This window comes from Panthera pardus, unplaced genomic scaffold, assembly GCF_024362965.1.
Source record: "Panthera pardus isolate Hobbes unplaced genomic scaffold, ASM2436296v1 HiC_scaffold_2, whole genome shotgun sequence".
Classification (NCBI taxonomy): Eukaryota; Metazoa; Chordata; class Mammalia; order Carnivora; family Felidae; genus Panthera; species Panthera pardus.
The window spans coordinates 50,452,406-50,474,832 of NW_026526765.1; the positions used below are offsets into that span (position 1 = coordinate 50,452,406).

The 22,427-nt window shown below is 35.9% G+C and overlaps 1 protein-coding gene across 1 annotated transcript; it reads left to right on the plus strand.

Moving 5' to 3' along the window:
- The first annotated feature begins 11 nt into the window (after positions 1–11).
- On the plus strand, positions 12–22,043 carry UBLCP1 (ubiquitin like domain containing CTD phosphatase 1). The gene is made up of 11 exons (XM_019433756.2): positions 12–359; positions 3,597–3,794; positions 4,823–4,914; positions 5,317–5,402; positions 5,489–5,604; positions 6,873–6,971; positions 9,313–9,350; positions 10,257–10,355; positions 13,887–14,003; positions 18,485–18,612; positions 20,941–22,043. Exons 2-11 carry the CDS (start codon positions 3,641–3,643, stop codon positions 20,966–20,968), a joined length of 957 nt encoding a protein of 318 aa, XP_019289301.1. The 5' UTR covers positions 12–359; positions 3,597–3,640; the 3' UTR covers positions 20,969–22,043.
- The last annotated feature ends 384 nt before the right edge of the window (positions 22,044–22,427 follow it).

Here is a 22,427-nt window from a genome sequence, read left to right on the forward strand (position 1 = left end):
CAATACCAAAGACATCAAATCCCTTAAGCACCCACCAGCTCTGCGCCCACTAGAGGGCGCATGCGCAGAACGGGGGAGGACGGGCAGCCATCCAGGGATCGTAGGTATCTGAACAGGGGGTAACTGTCTCGGAAAGGCCTGGCTCCGTCGCCAGGTGAGGAGATCCCTGATAGCAGCTATATAGGACTAGCCTCACCAAAGACAAACACGAGAAGCTGTTTGGTCTCCGGCGCGTTTCCGTTTCAAAATTGAACTTCCGGTTCGTTAGCCGGTTCCGGTCCGTCTTTCACTTCCGGTCACCCTCTGTTCCGCCGCGGCCGGTTCTTGCGTCCACTGCTGCCGGTTCCGCCGCGCTCCAGGTGAGGGGACGCGGGGCACCTCGGTGCGTTGCCCACTGAGAGGCCGTTGGGGCCGAGGGGCCGAAGCTGAGCCCTGCTGTTGGCGCGGCGGGCCTCCCCTGCGGTCGGCCCTGGAGGGCTGGAGGCTGCTTGTGGGCGCCCTGGGCCGCGTCTGCCCTAGTCTGCGGCCCAGGCCTCCGGCCCCGGCCCGCTCGTCGCAGGGGCCGCCGCCCTCCCATCCGGCCTTGTCTATGTCGTGGGCTTCCCGTCCCCCAGTGGGTTTTGCGTCCCCATACTTCATTCCTCCCCCCTCCGGGGTTTGATCATCTCTCCTCCTCCTTCGTATTGAAGGCATCCCAGCCTCCGGGGGTTTTTGAGTATGGACTATGCTTGTATGTTGTCCCAGGGCTGCTGCCTCTGCACTACCACGCAGTTGCTGCTGCTGTGCTGTAGGCTTGTTGAAAAGTTAACCTACTCCCAATTCCCAAGGTGTTAACTTCTGCTGCTGTTAGTTTCAGAATTCCACCTTTGCCACATTTTAGTTGTGTGGTCTTGGACAAGTTGTTTTCTTTCTTTTTCAGTTTTTGAATCTCTATGATGAAGACAATAGTTGTTCAGGATTGTGAAGATTAAGTGAGTTAATTAAGTTGTTTAGCGTGCTGGCCTTATTCTGTTATCTCCACCATTTGTCTTCCTCTCCACAGTTTACAAAGTGCTGTCAGGGTGTTATCTCATCCTTAGCACTGTTCTTGTTAAGTAGATCTTAATTACCTCATTTGGGGTCAGGAATTTTGGAACTGACTAGGCAAGTCAGTACAGTGTGTTAGGCAGAAGAGCTAACCCAAACAGCTCTTCCTGACTCTAGGTTCACCCTAAAGGTGTGAACCTTACTTACTTGTTTGGGTTTAATTGACCCCCCTCCCAAATCCTTTTTCAGTTTATAAATCTGATAGGGCCTAGAAAGATACAAAGTACAGTAAAACCTTGGTTTGGGAGCATAATTCGTTCTGGAAACATGCTTGTAATCTAAAGTACTTGTATATCAAAGCAAATTTCAAGAACCATTGGCTTAGTTGTGATCATGGGATCATTTAAATGTGATCATGTAGCGTCACATACTACTATTGCAGGACATCATTCGTTTATCAAGTTAAAGTTTATTAGGAAAATTTGCACATCGTGGAGAACACTCGCACAACAAGTTACTCAGAATCCAAGGTTTTCCTGTATTAGAATTGTGTGAGAAAGGTTAAATGTGAAAACAAAATGACTCATGCGTTTGCATTGTGTTGTTCCATTGTGAATGATCTCACTATTGTAGAAATGAAGTTGAAAAGTAGTTTTAGGGCTATGAATTTAAAAATATTAATGGTATTTGTTTTGTTATGCTTGGTCCTTTAGAGCACCTGCTAACTTGGAATTCCCACTAGTGGTATAGGTGATGTATAACATTTGTATACTACTTTATTAAGCATAAGAGCCCATGCCATTCAGCGTATTTTCTTTCTTAGCCGAGAAAATTGAGGAGTCTAGAGTATTGGCTCTCAAACTTTTAGTGTGCCTCAGAAATGGTGGGGTTGGGGAAGGCTGGGACAGGGACTGTTAAAACACAAATTGCTAGGTCCTTTCTCTCCAGCCCCAATTATGTTTTTAACAAGTTACCAAGTAGGGTCATGCTGTCATTGGTCTGAGACCACACTTTGAGAATGCTGGTCTAGAGGTGACTTGTCTAAACTCATCTGGAGCTCAGGTGACCTCACTCCAAACTCTATGCTCCCCTCAACACAACATAAACTGTTAGTACTGGTTGCATTGCTAGCTCTTGTGAATTTTCATTTTCATTCCCACCTTCACAGAAAAATAGTATTTAAACCATATTTCAGTTTGGTTCAAGAGGTCTGTTTGGCGCTTTATTGACGATCATAACATTTGCTAGCAAGTTATCTCTAAAATGGATTACATTGCCCTAAATTAACACACTTTATTTAAATTTCAGTAGTGTAGGTTGTAAACATAAGAGAGTAAGTATTAAGTGAATTTATGGTGCTATCTTTTAGTGGACATGGTGAAGACAGTTTAAGTTTCTAAATTATTTTCACATGATTCAGTTTGCTGCCTTGCTGTTGGTCATAATTCAGGAAGAATGCAAGCAAATATTTCATTAAATAAGTGATAGCATTTGTAAAGACCAATACTTTTGAAATTAGGAAATTCCGTTCTCTGACCTGTGCGGGAAATGCACCTAGGAAGACTGGTAGACAGCTTTTAGAGGGAAGAGACCTACATGTTAATGGTTGATGAGAATAGAGGCTCCTGTATAATTCTGTGTGCTTATATCTGTGTCTGTGGGTTTTGTATTTACTGATCTTTCAAGAGACACAGTTGTGATGTAGGAGAAGAAACATGAAATTTAGTCAGAAGACCTTTGTGTTCCCAGCTATGTGCCCATGAAAAGATTACATACTTCTCCGAAGATTACTCTCCGAACTCTCATTTCCTTAATTGTAAAAGAGGGACAATTCTTATCAACCTTGTTAAATGACATTGCATGAAAACTGTACAACTTACTAAATATGAAACAAATAATGGCTGTTTGCTATTTAGCACAGTGCCTGGAATACTTCAGTTCCAGTTTTTAAGAAAATTTATTTAGCCAGTGCTTAATTTGTGTAGTGCTTTCTATGTGCCAGGTCTATGTGACTTATAAATATTAGCTAATTTAACCCTCATAAGAGCCCCACAGTAGGTAGTATTATCTAGACACTAAGAGTCTGTAAACCTAGACACACTAAGAGTCTGGTAACTTCCCAAAGTCAAATAGCTAGTAAGTGGGAAAGCTGGGATCTGAACCCAGGTACTCTAGAGTTTGCCCTTTTAACAACTCTCTGTACCACTTCTTAAATGTTAAATAAATATGAATGGTCCATCATGGAGAAACTTGCCTGTAGCATAAACCTGGTCAAAGAGGAAGGTATAGGTAGCTTTTCATTGCAGCTTAACGATTGGACAGGCAGAATCTGAGTGTTATGAAGTAGTAACTTAAGCCAAAAATTGGGAGGGTAGGGGAATTTTAACTTTGAATCCTAATAACTTTTGGTGTTCTGGTAGCATTTCTGTAAGGAGAAAATCTTGTTTCTCCACCATCAATTTGTAAAGAAAGACTCAAACTACATTGCTCCTAAAATTTAGTTACAAGTTTGGCTACATCTTTGATGTATCTATTTTAACTTATTTACTTGTATATCTCTCTCTTTTTAGGAATCTTTTTCTGAGTAAAAGCTGCTTGATCGTATGTTTCAAGGATGGCTCTCCCTATCATTGTAAAATGGGGTGGACAGGAATATTCAGTGACCACACTTTCAGAAGATGATACTGTGCTAGATCTCAAGCAATTTCTTAAGACCCTTACAGGAGTGCTACCAGAACGCCAAAAGTTACTTGGACTCAAAGTTAAAGGTAATTCTCTCTTCGCTTTAAACTTCTTGCATTGATATGTTTGTGATTTTTTTATATTAGCTATTATCTTTTCTCTTTAGTAAGTCTTTCCCCTTGGAGATTTATTTGATAAGGATATACCTAAAATTGTTTTATAGTAAAAGTGTGAATTTTAAAAGTTACTTGAAAATACCATCACTATTAAGATTACTTTTGATTGTTCTGACAGTTGGTGTTTGCTTGTTAAACCTTTGGCACAGAAGCCTCAGGTAAAACAGCGTAATTTCTGACATCTTTGTTCTAGCACAGCTTTTTCATTACAGTTTGGTTCTTCTACTCTCCCTAAATTATCTTTGCCGCTTCAAAAATAATGATGATTTAAAAATTATAGGCAGTGTTCATATACAGCTTAAAAGTGTTTGTGTTTATCATATCATGGAAAGGTGAATTTTGGGTAGCAGTAAATCTTTAGTTGTTTTTTTTTTAATTTTTTTTTAACGTTTATTTATTTTTGAGACAGAGAGAGACAGAGCATGAACAGGGGAGGAGCAGAGAGAGAGGGAGACACAGAATCTGAAACAGGCTCCAGGCTCTGAGCTGTCAGCACAGAGCCCAACACGGGGCTCGAACTCACGGACTCATGGACTCACGGACCGTGAGATCATGACCTGAGCCAAAGTCGGACGCTTAACCGAGCCACCCAGGTGCCCCAGTAAATCTTTAGTTTTATCTTAGGTGCTCAGTGTTCAAGACTTTTTGGAAAACATCTTCATTTTGAATGGCAAAATATAACATGAATTTGTTTCATTTAGCTAGCTGAATAAAAGTGTTCCTCTTAGATGGAGTTGGGGAAAAAAAATCTTGCGTTAGTTGTTACTTCTTAGTGTGTTAGACATTGCTAATTCAGCAGTGACAGTTTGTTAATTTAAGAAAAAAGAAACTGCTGTGGAATCTGTACTAAACCTTTTAATGTTAGGGTTTTATATAATGGGATAGTGAAACCAGCACCTGAACTTTAGTGAGAAAACAGTCATTTGCTTGTATTGTAGGCAAACCTGCAGAAAATGATGTTAAGCTTGGAGCTCTCAAACTGAAACCAAATACTAAAATCATGATGATGGGAACTCGTGAGGAGAGCTTGGTAAATGTTTACTTTTGTTACCATTTGTCCCTTTGAAGATACTATGATTTATATTACACTGTTATATCATAATTTTAATTGTGGTAAAATTGTCAGTTTAACAGTCAGTGAAAAATTAAAGCTTCCCAATGTATGTGGTATTAACTCAGCAGAAAACAAATATTAGGGAACTTGTTAGTATATAGTTAGCTGTAAGTGTAGTGCAAATGGTCAAATTTAACATGGTTAAATCTGTCCAGTGAACATATATAATGAAGTATAAAATATGGAAATTTTCTCACAGTCTATCTTTGAAAGATTCTTGAACTCAGATTGTATCTTTTATTTGCTTTTTATGCTATGCATGCATTTGTTATGTTAAAGATAATCTGGTAAAACAAAACCATTTTTTCATCTTAATAGGAAGATGTCTTAGGTCCACCTCCAGACAATGATGATGTTGTCAACGACTTTGATATTGAAGATGAAGTAGTTGAAGTAGAAAATAGGTAAGTGCTTTTCACTATCAAAGGAAATGGGTTATAATGTGAAAAAAAAAAGGTGAATGTTTCATCTGATTTTATTTTTCTACTAGGGAAGAAAACCTATTGAAAATTTCCCGCAGAGTGAAGGAGTACAAAGTGGAGATTTTGAATCCTCCCAGGGAAGGGAAAAAGCTTTTGGTACTAGATGTTGATTATACGTTATTTGGTAAGTCAGCTGAAATTGTGCTTCATCTCCTGTTACCTATAACAACTCTTTTTTTCCTTTGTTGACTTTTTTTCTTCCAGTATGAAATATTTGAAAGCTTTTCTTATTATAAAAAGTAAATCATTCATTATAGAAAATTTAGAAGTTACCTATAACCCCAAAACCCAAAGATAACTATTCTTATATTTGGTGTGTATCTTCCAGGGTGTGTTTGTATGTGTATCCTTTTTACTTTTACTTGATGATATATTGAATATCGCAGTCATTCAATATACTCATTGTGAATTAAATGTGTATAGTTTTTAGTCACACAGTACTGTAGTTAATGGATGCATCATAATTTAACCAAGGTATTCCCTGTTGATTAACATTTAAATTTTTATGAGGATTATTTAAAACTTATTTTTGATATTTTATCCCTGGTTTTTCATTTAATTATGTTCAGGGCAGATTCTTGAATTTAAAATTTCTCATGTCAAAAAAAGAGAAAGAAGATGTTTATCTCATCCAAAAATATTGCTAAGAAGTGATTAGTTAACTCCTGATACAAGCATGAATTTATTTAGCTCTCATCCTAAACTTTAAGTACAGGTCATAGGTTAATGTATACTTATTTTAAAATTTGATAATTAAGTTAATTGGGCCTGTCATTTTGGAGAAATGTGATTCTATCTGGAAGGTGAATGGCTAAAAGTGAGTATAGGTGGCTCTAGTTTGCTTTCCATGTCACAAAATAACATCTATATTTTAGAGGCTATGTGAAAAATAAATTTACAGTTTACTGTATAAGCCTGAATTCTGGGTATTGCTCTTCACAAATTAAAGTCGATTAATTAAAATTAGATTGCGGGGCGCCTGGGTGGCGCAGTCGGTTAAGCGTCCGACTTCAGCCAGGTCACGATCTCGCGGTCCGTGAGTTCGAGCCCCGCGTCAGGCTCTGGGCTGATGGCTCGGAGCCTGGAGCCTGTTTCCAATTCTGTGTCTCCCTCTCTCTCTGCCCCTCCCCCGTTCATGCTCTGTCTCTCTCTCTGTCCTAAAAATAAATTAAAAACGTTGAAAAAAAAAAATTAAAAAAAAAAATAAAATAAAATTAGATTGCAAGGATTTTAAATTGTGTGCTTTGAAAGACCTCTGTTTATCAGCCAATGTAATTCAGTCTTATGTAATTTGCATCTGAATGTTTATATTACATTTTATAAGTTTCGTTGATATCACGTACTTATCTATGATAACAAACTAATAATCATCTGTGACTGATTTTCTTTTAGACCATAGGTCTTGTGCAGAGACTGGAGTAGAATTAATGCGGCCATATCTTCACGAATTCCTCACATCTGCATATGAGGATTATGACATTGTTATTTGGTGTAAGCTATATTTTTTGTTTAGATTTCTATGGAAGTAATGTTGTTCTGTAAGTTGTTCTGCTTTATAAAGTGACTTAACATGACCTCAGGTTAAATATGATACGTTTTTCATTTGCTTTAGCAAATTTCTAATGAAGCATATTTAACTTTCTTGCAACACAATTTAAACTTACATTTACCATTACCATTGAAATAGTTAAATGTAGAAAGAGAGTAGATGATGCTGTCAGAACAAAAATGATCTTATTTCCGTAAGACCTCACCTTGATGAGAACTTTTCTTTCTGATCTTTACTGTAGAATCTTTGAAGCCTCCAGATATTGTTGCTTTCTCCTTTATCACTGTAGTTTCAAAACACTTGGAGAAAGATATGTGTAGAAAAATCACAGTGATGTTCTTCAGAAGTAAAGGAATGTGAATTTACTTAAGGGAAATTAATAGATGGACTAAAGCAATATTGCTTAAATTGTGGTTGGTGGCCCATTCCAGGAACTTACAGGTCCGTAATAAGATCAGTTTGCTCCAAAAAGTAAATTTATTACATACTGAGCACACTGTTTAGTTCAATGGACATTTTTTTCTGGTAAGACTTTATTGCTAAGGGATGATTTATATCTTACCTCTCAAACATTTAACGTTGCCTCTTGGCAAGTCATAGGCATAAATGAGCTATCCTGATTATGAATTAAATAAAATCTCATCAGTTAAAGATGCTGCATTTAATTGTACTGGGTTTTTGATGAGTGACCACATAGTTGTTACTTCAATCTTTAAATTTCCTTTGTACTTTTCCTTTTAATCAGAGGAAATTATTAATTTCTGTTCAGTATTAATATGAGTTCATAGCCATTAAGGTTAAATACATAGTTAAATACATAATTTCTTGGTTTATAACATACAGAGAAGAGAGCTTCCTGGGAACATATTTTTGTTCAACTGACACCTAAGATGACATTTGAGAAAAAAAGGTTTTCCTCTAAATGTTATTAAACTAGACTTAGAAATTTAGAGAACTTTTTACCGTCATAGGTTTAAAATAAGTTATTTTTATAAATTATGATATTTTTGTGGCTGTATGTTGAAAAAGGCACTTTACTTTAGAGCTAAATAGAGTTTTAATTCTGACTTGGTCCTTACTTTGTGACACTGGGGAGGTCAGTTAATCTCTCTGAGCCTTAAGTTCCTTGTCTGAGAAATGAAGATAAGTAAACCTATATTACAGGGTAGTTGCAAGAATAAAAGTGTCAGTATGTCTGTCGTATAGTAATTTCTTAATTGGAAACCCTTTTTATTAGCTATGAATATTTTTATTTTCATTTGGGTATTATAGACCCAAAATAGATACTGAATTAAAAAAAAAATTGTTTTTCCCTATCTTGTGATCGTTGTCATTGTAGATGCATCAGTCTCTCAAATTCTAGTTCAACTGACCAGTTTTGTGTGTAAGGTGATTCTTTCTGTTTTTGTATATGTATGCAAAGATTTTTATTTTGAGAGCTCAGGTACCTCTTTTGCCTTTAAAAAATACATACATACACATATACACACTTTAAATAATTAAACTCGTTTCCTTTTTAAGCATTTTACTTAAAAAATTTTTTAAAATTAAAAAAAAAATTAGGTAAAATGTTTAAAATGTAGTTTAGTCTAGTAACTTGGGACCAGAAGGGCATATAAAACAGGGTTGAATTTTAATATCAGTGATCTTGAGAAACTGGTTGGTGTCTCACAATGAGCAGATACATAGATAGAATTTATTAATTTAGTTGTCTCAGACTCATTGTTAAAAGCTCCTAGACTGAATAAACACTAAGTTTCCTGAGCCTGGCAAAATGCTAATTTTCATCGGACCTAGCAGTCAACTTTGGCATCAACTTTTGGCACATAATACTGATTTGCTTATATTGACATAGATACCAATATCTATGCATTGCATGCATTGCATAGCAGTGCATTGCATGGCAGTGGGAATGTGGAAATAGATTGGAGATCCAGGCACCCTATATTTAAGTTTGCATTGATAAGAAAATAGTTTTAGGGCTGTTTTTAAAAAGGAGTTTAGGTTTTAATTTATGAATTACCTAGATTCAAAATTCTTTTGAACATTGGTGACCTGTATCTTTTAGATAAGAGTTGTTAAAATTCCATTTTGTGTTGACACACTAAAAATAAGTTTATTTTTAAGAATACTTAAAATTACCATAAATATGTTAGGAATTCTTATTTGTGATGCATTTGAACTTTTAATCTTGCTTAGAAAACTTACTTATAGAGAAGAAAAAAATTTTAAATGAAGTCCAAGCTTTTCATTTGTATCATATTATCATTCTTCATATTTTAGCTGCAACAAATATGAAGTGGATTGAAGCTAAAATGAAAGTAAGTGTTAGACAATCCATTTAAGAATATTTTGCAATTGCATTTGTCTTTTTAGAAGTTCCAAGTTGAATTGATTTCATCTCATCAGAGGGCATTTAGTAGATAAACAAATGCCGTTTATTAGGAATAGAGCTGTGTTCAATGGAGTACTACGTGGCAATGAGAAAGAATGAAATATGGCCCTTTGTAGCAACGTGGATGGAACTGGAGAGTGTTATGCTAAGTGAAATAAGCCATACAGAGAAAGACAGATACCATATGTTTTCACTCTTATGTGGATCCTGAGAAACTTAACAGAAACCCATGGGGGAGGGGAAGAAAAAAAAAAAGAGGTTAGAGTGGGAGAGAGCCAAAGCATAAGAGACTCTTAAAAACTGAGAACAAACTGAGGGTTGATGGGGGGAGGGAGGGTGGGGAGGGTGGGTGATGGGTATTGAGGAGGGCACCTTTTGGGATGAGCACTGGGTGTTGTATGGAAACCAATTTGACAATAAATTTCATATATTGAAAAAAAAAAGGAATAGAGGTGTGTTTAAAGTCTGTTTGATAGTGGATTGTATTGAACAATTAAGTCTTTTTCAAAAAAAGTACAGCACAGCTCCCCCATTTTTTTAATCCTCCATTTACAATCCTTTTCCCCCCTTCTTTTGCCTTGGTTGTAATACTTAAAGAAGTGATGTTCTTCTGAAATACAAAATGGGATGTAGTCTGTTTCTAGTTTAATTTCTTTGGACTCATTTATTGACTTAGTAAAATGAAACTAAAAAACTTGCTAATTGTTGAGCAAGGTGTGGTGGCCAGTAGGGTAGAAAGTTGGCATTGTAGGAAATTGTAGCTGGAGTATTCAGAAAGCTTGGAATTTTTCATATTATTATGTTTTAACCACATGAATATTTGTATTTATAGGAGCTGGGAGTGAGCACAAATGCAAATTATAAGATTACCTTCATGTTGGACAGTGCTGCTATGATAACAGTACATACTCCAAGGAGAGGATTAATAGATGTAAGAAATCATTTTACTTCCAAGATACCTGGGTGGCTCAGTTGGTTAATAGACTGACTCTTAGTTTCGGCTCAGGTCATGATCCCAGGGTTCAGGAGTTCAGGCCCCACATCGGGCTCCCCGCTGAAAGTGAGGAGCCTGCTTGGGATCCTCTCTCTCCCTCTTTTTCTGCCTCTCCCATGCTTGCACATTCTCATTCTCTCTCTCTCTCTCAAAATAAATAAACTTAAAAAAAAACATCTTCTGTTTAAAGACTTGTTTATTTTCTAGCGTACCTTTTTTTTTTTTTTAAAGATTTTATTTTTGTAACTAATCTCTACATCCATTGTGGGAATTGAACTCATAACCCTGAGATCAAGAGTTGCATGCTGTATTGACTGAGCCAACTGAGCGCCCCTCTAGCGTACTTTTTGTATTTATATTGATGGAATAAACTACAGAAAGAGTTAGGAAGTATATCTGAGAGGATAGAAAGCATCAGTTGAGTTTGACATAGGAAGATATATGTAGGGCTAATAGATTGGAATTTTAATGATAGAATTAAAGATCTTGAGGTAGGAGTGTCAACGGTCATGGATAATTATTCCATGATGATGGCAGCACAGTGTTGCTAAAAACAGGGTAGGTGTCATCAAGGAAAACACTAGAAGCAAACCAAAACATACTCACCCCGCGCCATATAAAATTTGATAAATGAAAACAGATACCATAATGTATGTACTTTGCTATGATGTATGTGTAGCCCTAGAGAAGAGCAACAAGACTGTCCGAGGAAAAGGTTGGGCTAAAAAGATTAGAGTTCTTTAATTTGTTTACTCATCAAGTAACCAGTCCTATTATTGAACTCCTATTAGAACATATTGTGAAAGGCACTGTTGGAGATGAGGAGACATAGTCTATAGCTTTGGGAAGCTCATGAACTAGTAGGAATTGGGGAGAACTATTAGCAAACTAGGAAAGCCTATTGGGGACTGTATTGAAATCATTGAAATCATATATAGATTTATTTAAGTGATGGAGATTTATTCAGTAAAGGAAATACTTCATACATGAAGGGAAAAACATAATGTACTAAAATAGTACATTCATAAAATCTAAACACTAAAACGAGTTTGGGAAGTGTTAAACAGAGTAGTGTTTATAATAGTTAAAAATTAGAAATAAAAATAAATCTGGTGGTTGCCAGAGAGGAGATAGGTGAGGAGATGGGTGAAATAGATGAAGGAGATTAAAAGGTACAGACTTCCAGTTATGAAATAAATAAGTCATGGAGATGAAAAGTACAGCATAGGCAATATAGTCAATAATGTTGTAATGACGTTGTATGGTGATATAGATGGTGACTGCACTTACCGTGGGGAGCACCAAGTAATGTGTAGAATTGTTGAATCACTGTGTTGTACACTTGAAACTAATAAAACACTGTATGTTAATTATACTTCAAAAAAAAGTGAATAAATCCTCAATATCCAATAGTAGAGAATTGGGTATAAAAATTTTTGTTCATGTAATGGAATGATGTAATAGAATATTTAGTGAATGAAAAATTTTTCATGATATGTCATTAAAGTGAAAAAACTACTTGGCAGTATTTGCTGACTGTTAGAAATAGCTTTTAGCTCTTATTTGGTTCAGGTTCCCACCTAACAAAACATCTGTGAACTCAAAAGCTGTTGATGTTTATAAAAAAGACTGGAGGCAAATACAGTATTATCAGAATAGCTATTATCCTTGGTAATGATTGGATTATAGGTAATTTTAAATGTTCTTGTGTGCTTTTTTGTGTTTTCATGTTTTTTTCCTATAGTCAGCAGTATTTAATTGAGAACAAAGTAGTCCATGTTTTAGGGAACAGAGTGCACTTGACGTAATTAGAAAGTGACAGCACTATTTAAGAGGATGCAGGATTTCTAACCCTGGGTGTCATAAACCAGAGCTCTTGTCCTCTTTCTTAAGTCTTTTTGTTAGCTAAGAAAATGAAGAATTGGCTTACTGGGTCAGTTCGATCTTTGTCTTGAAGTATTTGGGGGGTCTGTTTCAGTAGTAAACAAATAGTTAAAAGTAATTAAGGCAAATAAAATTAAAGTATTTTAAATAGTAAAGTAATTTCAATATCATTCTTTGCAGTAGCTAAGATACTAAGAAGAAAAAAGTCTTTCTCCATATTAAAATATGTTGTAGAAAGTAAAAAAGAATATTTTTAAATGACAACTTTTGTCATCATTTGTATACTACCATTTAATCTCAGATAATATTATTATCATAGAATCTCATATTACCATAAATGAGACTCCTGTCTTCAGCAAAAAATACTTCTAAAAATTAATTTATTTAAAAAATTTTCTAAATGATAATAAATTGATATTCAAAAATGAAGTATGTAATGAAAAGTCCTCTTCCCACCTGGCCCTCTAGCTAGTTAGTCTTCTCTTCCTACATTCTTGTGTGGTTTTATAGAGAATATATGCAAGTACCAACAGATAGGAATGTGTAAGGAATTATCTTTTTGAAGACTTATTTTAAGAAATCAGAACTAGGGGTGCCTGGGTGGCTCAGTTGGTTAAGCGTCTGACTCTGTTTCAGCTCAGGTCATGATCTCACATTTTGTGAGTTCAAGCCCTGCATCAGGCTCCCTGCTGACAGCAGGGAGTCTGCTTGGGATTATTTTTCACTCCCTATCTCTCTGCCCCTCCCCTGCTCATGCTGTCTCTGTCTCTCTCAAAAATAAATAAATAAACTTAAAAAAAAAAAAAAAGGAACTCAGAACTAGGGGCGTCTGGGTGGTTCAGTCAGTTGACCATCTGGCTCTTGATTTTGGCTAAGGTCATGATCCCAGTGTTGTGGAATCAAGCCTCACGTCAGGTTCCATGCTGAGCGTGGAACCTGCTTAAGAGGATCTCTCTCCCTCTACCCCTCTCCCCCTGGTCATGTGCTTTCTTACTCTCCTTCTGTGAAAACAACAGCTCAGAAATAAAAGCAAGAGATTACAAATTATAGTGCGTTTGAAGTTAAGCAGTTGCCCTAGAAGTTGTGCACCTGTGCCACTAAATTAAAGGCAGAATCAATTTTCTTTCCTCTACAAAATATTTAAGTTCTGTATTAATAGAGCCAGGTACATTGTTTATTATTAAGGTTTTCTAATTTTGAAAACAGACCCCATGTGACATTCAGGCTCTGAGGGGCACGTATTAGCTCAGGAAGTCATGTGACTACTCAATTACTTCAGATTCTTTTTAAATAATTACCCCTCCTTTGACCTCCAATCTTCACATTAAAATTATGGAAAGTCTTACAGTGAGTTTAGTCAGGTAGACATGAACAGACCTTTCAGATGTTAACATTGTGAGATCCATTGTGTTTTAAAATGTGTTGCATCTCAGCTGTGATCCTTTCACATAGCCAGCTGTCAGCATCCTACAGGAGAAAGTGAGTGCTCTGATGCAGTTCTGCAGGGCATTTTGAGGTATCTCTGCTTTTAAGAAAGGATGAACTACTGATAAAATTGAGTTAAATCTAAACTTTTATTCTAAGGTAAAGCCTCTTGGTGTTATATGGGGAAAGTTTTCGGAGTTTTACAGCAAAAAAAACACCATTATGTTTGATGACATTGGAAGAAATTTTCTAATGAACCCACAGAATGGATTAAAGGTAAGACATAATTTTACTTACTATGCTTATGTAATCTGGAATTTGTGGTAGAACTTTAGCACTGTTGAGTTTCATAAATTTTCAGAAGTCCTATATTATGGTCACAGGCAAGAAAGCTTACATATTTAGAAAAATTCATCTACAGTTGAACATTCTGTTTCCCACATTGATATCTTCTTAGTTTGCCAATTTATCCAGGTGTTTTTAATCAGCTTTGTGGAGCAACATACGGGCTTTTGTTGACTTTTAGCATCATAAGTGAAAGCATGAAAGCATCAAACATTTTATTAGCGATACAAATCTTAGAATTTCTGATGTTAGTTGATGTTAGCTTGAAAGCTGGCAGTAAAAGCTTATTTTTTCCTGTTTAAACTGAAACTAAGGGTTTTGAAAATTCATACAGGAAAAGTAGAGATCTTAGAGTTATAAAATGCCAGAGCTAGGAATCTCAATCATTTTGTCTATCTTCTTAACTTTATGTAAACAATTGGAGGATCAGAAAATTTGTAACTTGCCCAAAGTTATGTATGTGACTGGTTAATGACAGAATTTGAGTTAGAATCTAAGTGACTACTTGATTCCTAAGCCAGTGATTTTAGCATGAAGTCAGATGCAGTTTTGTAGATATGATGGTAACATTTAATCCTGGTGGCAGCATAACATTGGTAAGAGAAAAATTTGAAACTTTACATTTCTGGTACCTATGGTTGCCTGAATGTCAGTACGATGTGAAAATGGAAAAGATAGCTTCATATTATACTAATACAAGTGGAATCTCAATCTGAAATGGAAATATGAACCCTAAGATATTTTTATTCTCAGTCCTGAACCTTTCCACAAGTTGGGTTCTTGATAACTTTAAAAGAGAAAACTTACAAGAAAGTACATTTTTTAAGCTTTCCTTATAGACTCTGGATGTACTCTTTAGTGTATGAGGATAGCTGAGAGACAGAATGCTGATCTCAGTAGTGAGTTGCAGCAATTGTAAAAGCTATTGACTTGGATGAAAAGTACTTGAGGTAGGTTGGTGGTTATGTTCCTCTTTAAAAATGGTGTCTGTTTGAGGCTTTGGAAGAAGTGTTTTTCTTGTGCGTAGTTTACCGGGTGTTGTACAGAAATAAATTCTTGAGGAAAGATTCATTTGATCTAAACCAAATGAAACTAGTGGTTAATACCTGCTCAGGACAGGAAGTGAAGTCATCATGATGTTCAAGGAGTGATTTTTGAGGAAAGCTTTAACTTAGAAAAATTACATAATCCTTAGTTTCATGTGTGTTTAGAAGAAACTTTATTTTTCCAGCCCACATTTGGGCCCTAATTATCTCTGGATGCAAAGATGATATAAACTTCTAGTTCTTCATGTTAGTTTAGAGCAGGATTATTATTATTTTTTTAAACAAGGTAGTCTGTAGAATCACTGAATGAATTCCTAAAAATACCTAAGTCTCCAAACTGCCCAAATTTTAATTCAGGAGAGATATTTTTAAACATTCTATAGGTAATCTTTCACATGTCTCCTTTTGAAAACCTCTTTTAAGAAGGTAATTATTGGGGCGCCTGGGTGGCTCAGTCAGTTGGGCGTCTGACTTCAGCTCAGGTCATGATCTCACAGTTTGTGAGTTCAAACCCCACATCGGGCTCTGTGCTGACAGCTCAGAGCCTGGAGCCTGCTTCAGATTCTGTCTCTCCCTCTCTCCCTGCTCCTCCCCCACTCACACTCTATCTCTCTCTCAAAAATAAATAAACATTAAAAAAAAAAGAAGGTAATTATTAATGATCTGCCCACATTGACATAGAAGCCGTTTTGAAATTGAGAAATATTCTTACTGTGTTTTGTTGTCATGGTTTCATAATGCTCTTGATAGAAGTCTCAAAAAAGATTTCACAGAGATCTTAAAGACTGCTTCTTTTTAAAAGAGCAAACTTGGGGGGCCTGGGTGGCTCAGTCGGTTAAGCATCCGACTTCGGCTCAGGTCATGATTTCACGGTCCGTGAGTTCGAGCCCCGTGTCGGGCTCTGTGCTGACAGCTCAGAGCCCGGAGCCTGTTTCAGATTCTGTGTCTCCTTCTCTCTGACCCTCCCCCGTTCATGCTCTGTCTCTCTCTGTCTCAAAAATAAATAAATGTTAAAAAAAAATTAAAAAAAAAATAAATAAAAGAGCAAACTTATGGTATAAGCTTGCCAATCTTAAGGTTTGACATGGAATATGGAAGGCATTGTGAATTATGAATAAATACAGTACTGAACTAACAAAACTTGAGTTTTGGTCATGGATAAATCAGTACTCTGAAAACTTCATATTGTTATTTGTACAAGGAAATGATGATATAAGAAAATGCAGATAATCTAGACCATCTTAAGTTCCTAAAAATGTTTCTTTGATATGATACTGTAGTGGTCACATATGTTGCCTGTCCTGTTAGTGAGATCATTTTTGAAGAATGGTACAAAAAGAAATGATTATGCTAGATCAAGTGAAGTTGGGTGAATAATAGACTTTTTTTGCACTTAACTAGTTTAACTTTTAGATCCAGAGTCATAGGAGTATTTTAGTTTTGCTGTTTAATAGTGCTTAAGACTAAATATTTAGAAAGTCAACCTAACTTAGCAGGACCTTGGTAAATCTTATTTACCAGCCACAGAAACTGTACTTTCTCTTTTAGTCAAAATCCCTTCCTACTGTTAAACTAGGAATCCCATTGGCACATTGTATGTTAATAGTTTAAAAGTTAGCATGTTATCTTTTTTTACTTGAATGAAGGAATACTTTGAAACATTATAATACTGCCCAAGATTATGTAGAAACTCCTTTCATCACATCCTGATATCATGCCTCTTTACTCCCAGCCCCAGGGCTTAAGCAAGGTCTGATTCTTGAAGAGAATCTTCCTGATCTCCTGCATGCATAGCTGCTGCTGTGAGACAGCACTGACCACTCTATCTGTTTGGAGGCAGAATCTACAACTGCCTGCATCTGTGCAGACTCCCCCTGACAGCTCTGATTGGTGCCCTTAAAGTTGTGGAAGCCTAACTGACTAATGGGGGTCCTGACACCAAGCTGTTCTGATGCGAGTAGAACATAGGGAAAATTTTCTTCTGTCCATTTCAAGCTGGTGGTGTGTTTTTCCAATAACAGAGAAGAAAAGTATATATATATATATATATATATATATATATATATATATATATATATATATATTTATACATATATGTAAAATATTTAAGACCTTTCCTATTCTTGATAGGGTATGGACTTCTTTGGGTTCATTGTACTTAACAGGGGACAGAACTAAATGTCTTCTGTTTTTCAGTTTACTATGTAAAATTAATAACTAATAAGCAGTTTGCATTTTCTCTAAATCATGATAAGGATATATTAATATTTTACTAAGTGTGATTTATTCAGTTCTCCTTATATGTGTGTTTTAAGAATATGATTTTTAAAAAAATTTTTTATAAAATGGAAAAATCCAAATATAAATAGAACTATATAGGATTATATAATGAACTTCTGTGTTTGCATCATTCAGTTTAAACAACTTATTAATTCTTAGATGATTGTTTGCTCTGTACCCAGCCTACTTCCCTCTCTGTAATTAAAGCAAATCCCAGACATCGTTTCATCTAAAATTAATTAAAAATTGTTGAAAGGTTGTCTTGAGTTTTATAAAGATATTTGAACTGATAACCTAAAAAGACAAAACTCTTTATTGGAACTGTGACAAAGAAAAGTGCATAAAATTTATAATTTAACAAATAGATACAAAGATAACACATGTAATTACCACCAAGTCAAGATAGAAATATCCCTTACTAGTTAACAATTCTCTACCCTATCTACCATCCTGACTTTCATGCTTTTGAAATGAATGCTTTTCATCGTAAAATATATCAACCTTAAAAATCTGGAAAATATGACTTCTTTTTATGGGAAAACTCTTGCGGAGCTAAAAATACTTTTACGGGGACTTTAATGATAAAAATACTTGCGGTAAAACGAGAGAAAATATGTTATATAAATACATAATAGCTATGTAAAGTTTTATAGAAAAACACGGAAATGGAAATCATCATTGTTAAAATTTATTTCACTCCCCTGTTAGATCAAGCTTGTATTTGGATTAACATTTTATGAGTTAGGTGGCATGAATTAATTGGTAAGAAGCAGCTGGATTGATAGAAGAGGAAAAAGTCTGGCAGTTTTACAAAGTAGAGAAGCCACGTAGAGTTCAAGTGCCGTAAGAAAGCTGGTGTTGCCAGGTTCAGACTGAAAAGGTAACGTAAGGTAAATGAGGTGGAAGAACTCTTAACTTGCATTAGGAACATTATAGCGTGACTATCAGTTTATTACACTGAGACAGTGCAAAAGTCCTCTTTAGTGATATTTTAATCTCATTACTGAATTCTAATGAGAGGGTAGGGTAGATTTGTGCCAGTTTCCTTATTGTAATGTGAAGTGTTGGATGTTTGCTTCCTAACAGATAAGGCCTTTTATGAAAGCGCACCTAAATCGAGATAAAGACAAGGAACTTTTAAAATTAACTCAGTACCTCAAGGAAATAGCAAAATTAGATGACTTTTTGGACCTAAATCACAAATATTGGGAAAGGTAAGTGCTAATTGCTTATTCATTTCCCATTTACATTAATGAATGAAAAAATTATCTGGTGACCCTGGTATACACATAATTCTGAATTTTATTTAAGATGCGTGAATTCTAAAACTGTTTTCTAATCCAGTGACATCTCCCCCAAAAGTATTTTTCCTTTTCATCTTAACCTCTAACTTGTTCATAAACCCGCATCTCTTAGGGTCTTTAATACTTCTAGGAGAGAGGATTTGAGATTGGTACACATTTGTGATGCTACTTGGAAATTAATTCTGTGACGCTAGATAGGTCGCCCTTTTATAAATCATATGAGAATGTAGTCCCTGTTCTTATATGTAAAATAAAGTCAGGATAAAATAAAACACACAAATTTTTTTCTGTTAAAAATCACTCTGCAAGTAATTGCTCTGTATAGCAGAAAAATTTGAAAACTTTAATCCAGTAGAGAAACAATTACTTAATGATTTTCTTTTCTAAAGAGAACCACAGTTACCATCTTGATTTATGATCTTCTAGCCTTTTTTCTAAGCACAAACATATCTACATTAGCACAAATCTACATATAGACTGCATATAAACATCAAGATAATGAAGCAGGGATAACTTCTGGAGAAGTGGACAGGATTATGTGTACTGCAAGTAATTTTTTGGAATTAGATCTTTAAAAGATCTGGTTGCATTAATACAGCAACAAAAGAAACCATTCATGTAATAGGCTAAAATAGGCTAAACAGGAATAAACTCTAAAAGAAAGCTCTTTCTTTTGTGGGTTCAAGTGCTTCAAGCCCTGCATTGGGCTCTGTGCTGACATATAGCTTCTTATTAGATGATCCTCATAATTCTATTAGGAAGATAAAGCAGGCATTTTTATTCTCATCTCCAAATTACAGATGGTGTAACTAAGGAATGGAGATAATAAATGCTACAAATTGAGCACGTTTTGCACCATAAAAACTTGTCCAGGTCTTCTTGGGGCATCTTGGCTCAGTTGGTTAAGCGTCCGACTTCAGCTTAGGTCATGATCTCATGGTTCTTGAGTCTGAGCCTTGCATTGGGCTTGCTGCTGTCAGCACAGAGCTTGCTTTGGATCCTCTGTCCCTGCCTCTCTATGCCCCTCCCTCCCTCCCTCCCTCCCTCCCTCCCTCCCTCCCTCCCTCCCTCTTTCTCTCCCTCTCAAAAATAAATATTCAAAACAAAACAAAACAAAAAAACTTGTCCAGGTCTTCTGATTTTAAGAACTCTTTCCCACCCAATACTACTAAGTATAGTAATTTATACATGTGAGAAATAGAGATAAAACTTTGAATTTAATGGTAGATTCCTATAAAATAATGTGAAGGAAAAATTGTTTACTTAGTAAATTAACATCTTCACATCTTTACACTCTTGATCAGAGTCTTTTAGTATCTGTGGCCCACAGTCTTTACTCAAGAAAAAGAAGGTCTTTAAATGAGTGTGAAATTCTTTATGAAAGTTGCAATGTTAGTTAATATATCACTTTCACATTAGGAAGTCATACAGTACGAAGGGAGAGAGTGCAGTCTCCAGAGCCTTGTTTTGAATCTAAGCTCTGCCACTTTCTAGTTCGTTGAACTTGGGCAAATTGCTTACCCTTTTCATGCCTGTAAAATAGGAATAAATTCTAAAAGAAAGATCTTTTGGCCTGCCTGGGTGGCTCAGTCAGTTAAGTGTTTAGCTCTTGGTTTTGGCTCAGGTCATGATCTCATTGTTCCTGGGTTCAGGCCTTGCTTTGGGCTCCCTGCTGACAATGCAGAGCTTGCTTGGGATTCTTTCTCTCTCTCTCTCTCTCTCTCTCTCTGCCCCTCCTCTGCTTGTGCACCCTCTCTCTCTGTCTCTCTCTCAAAATAAATAAAAGCTCTTCATTGAGCTGTTATGAGGACTAAACGAATTAATACCTGTACTTAAAACATTGCGGAGGGGGTGGGGGGCACCTGCGTGGCTCAGTGGGTTAAGTGTCCACCTCTTGATTTCGCCTCAGGTGGTTCATGGTATCAAGCTCCGAATCAGGCTCTGAGCTGACAGCTGGAGCCTGCTTGGGATTCTCTCTCCCTCCCCCCTGTCTCTTCCCTGCTCATTTTCTCTCTCTCTCTTTCTCTCTCTCTACAACAACAACAACAAAAAAACCCCAACCAAACAAAACTAGTGGATGGCACATAAACAGTCAACAGGTATTAGTGATTATTAACAATTATTACTCATCTGGAAAAGTTTTGTTATTAAAATTAACTGCTTCCTTTGGGAGGAGTTAGACTGTTATTGTGAATTTATTGTGATACAGGGTAGACATCTTTATTTTATTTCTTGCAGGTATCTGTCAAAGAAGCAAGGACAGTAGTTACCAGTTACATGAGCAGTTACCGAGGATACTTGAGATCACGAACTTCTTGCTTTTCTGCTAGAAATCATTATGATAGTGCTGGACACTGCAGCGAATATCAGACTGCTTATACTTGGTCTTCCAGTTTTTTTGTAAATTTAATTTTATATTTTTTGAAGATCATAGCAATACGCTTAAAAAATCCTTTTCCCCCTATATGAATATACTGTTACTCTTGAAAAATATTTTCTCCAGCATTGAGTACTGAGTTTTTTTCCCCCCACACACAAAAAAGTGGACAAAAATATATACTCAACAGTGTCATTTTGTGGCTTTGGAAACAAGTTATGTTTTGCGTTTTTGTCTCATTGTGCTGTTGTCTAACTAAATCTAAGGCCAAACCCATGTTGAAGCTACTGCTTTTCCCTTTAAAACCAAAAAAAAAAAAAAAGTTTTTGCGTAAGGAACCTAGTTTGGTATGCTTAAAATCACTGAGAGTTTTTTTTTTATTCCTTTGTTGTAGACACGATTTCTCTTCTTACTGTGCACTATTTACATCTCTACACTTTGATCTGTCTCAGTTTGGTCTATATGTATGTCTGTGTTCTTTGAGTAAAACTGGAAAACATCAGCTGTGATACAAGTATGTCTCATAGTATGAGAAATAGAAAACATAAGACTGAAGAATAAAACTAAGGAACAAAAGTGTCTTTTTGGTGGCTAAGTAGAAGCACTTCTGCCTAAAACCGTTGTCATAAAAGCAATTAAAGGCAATACGTTTTTAAGTGGGACGTATCACTGGTTCAGCCCTAAAAAGCATGAACAAAAAGTTTTTGTTCTGTTCCAGCTGTATATTGTCTAAGTGCAAACACTGTGTTTCAGTGAAAATATTTAGCCATAAGATTAAAAAAAAAAATTATTTGCAATGCCTAAGCCCGCAGATATGTAATGTGACCACTGTTTGTGTTGACAGTATTGCTTTATACAGATCTTGTATTTGAAAGGAATCCGGTCCTTTCAAATAAACATGGTGTATATTGTTCTTACGGGACTATTTCAGTGGTGTAAATAATAAATACTTTTTCTTAAAACATTGGTTTTGGTCTGTACTACCCCAAATATTTTGCCTCTTTGTGGAATCACAAAACGAAACAACCATTAGGTTCAGGCAACGGCCTCTTGAAAAACACTAAACATGTATGGTTTAAAAGTGTGTATATCACTATTCATGCATTCAGAATTGGTTTTAGCAGCTAATTAGATATGTTAAATCACTTAATTCTACAAAGTACCATGTTTTCAGGAAGATAAGCTGTTTTCTTTGTGACAGGTTATTATAAAGATATATAGTGTGGAAGTGTTAGAGAACTCTTAAATAATTAAAATGATTCAATTAAAAACATCTTTCTAAATTATGAGGCTAAATTTAAGGATGGAGTAGCAGTTTTTGGAATATTCATTTCACTGGGGCATTTTC

Bases quoted from the DNA above. Each gene is read 5' to 3' on its own strand.
- UBLCP1 (XM_019433756.2), top strand. From the start codon at position 3,641: ATGGCTCTCCCTATCATTGTAAAATGGGGTGGACAGGAATATTCAGTG. The intron at 4,915-5,316 runs GTAAATGTTTAC...TCATCTTAATAG, and splicing joins GAACTCGTGAGGAGAGCTTG to GAAGATGTCTTAGGTCCACC. The intron at 14,004-18,484 runs GTAAGACATAAT...GCTTCCTAACAG, and splicing joins ACCCACAGAATGGATTAAAG to ATAAGGCCTTTTATGAAAGC.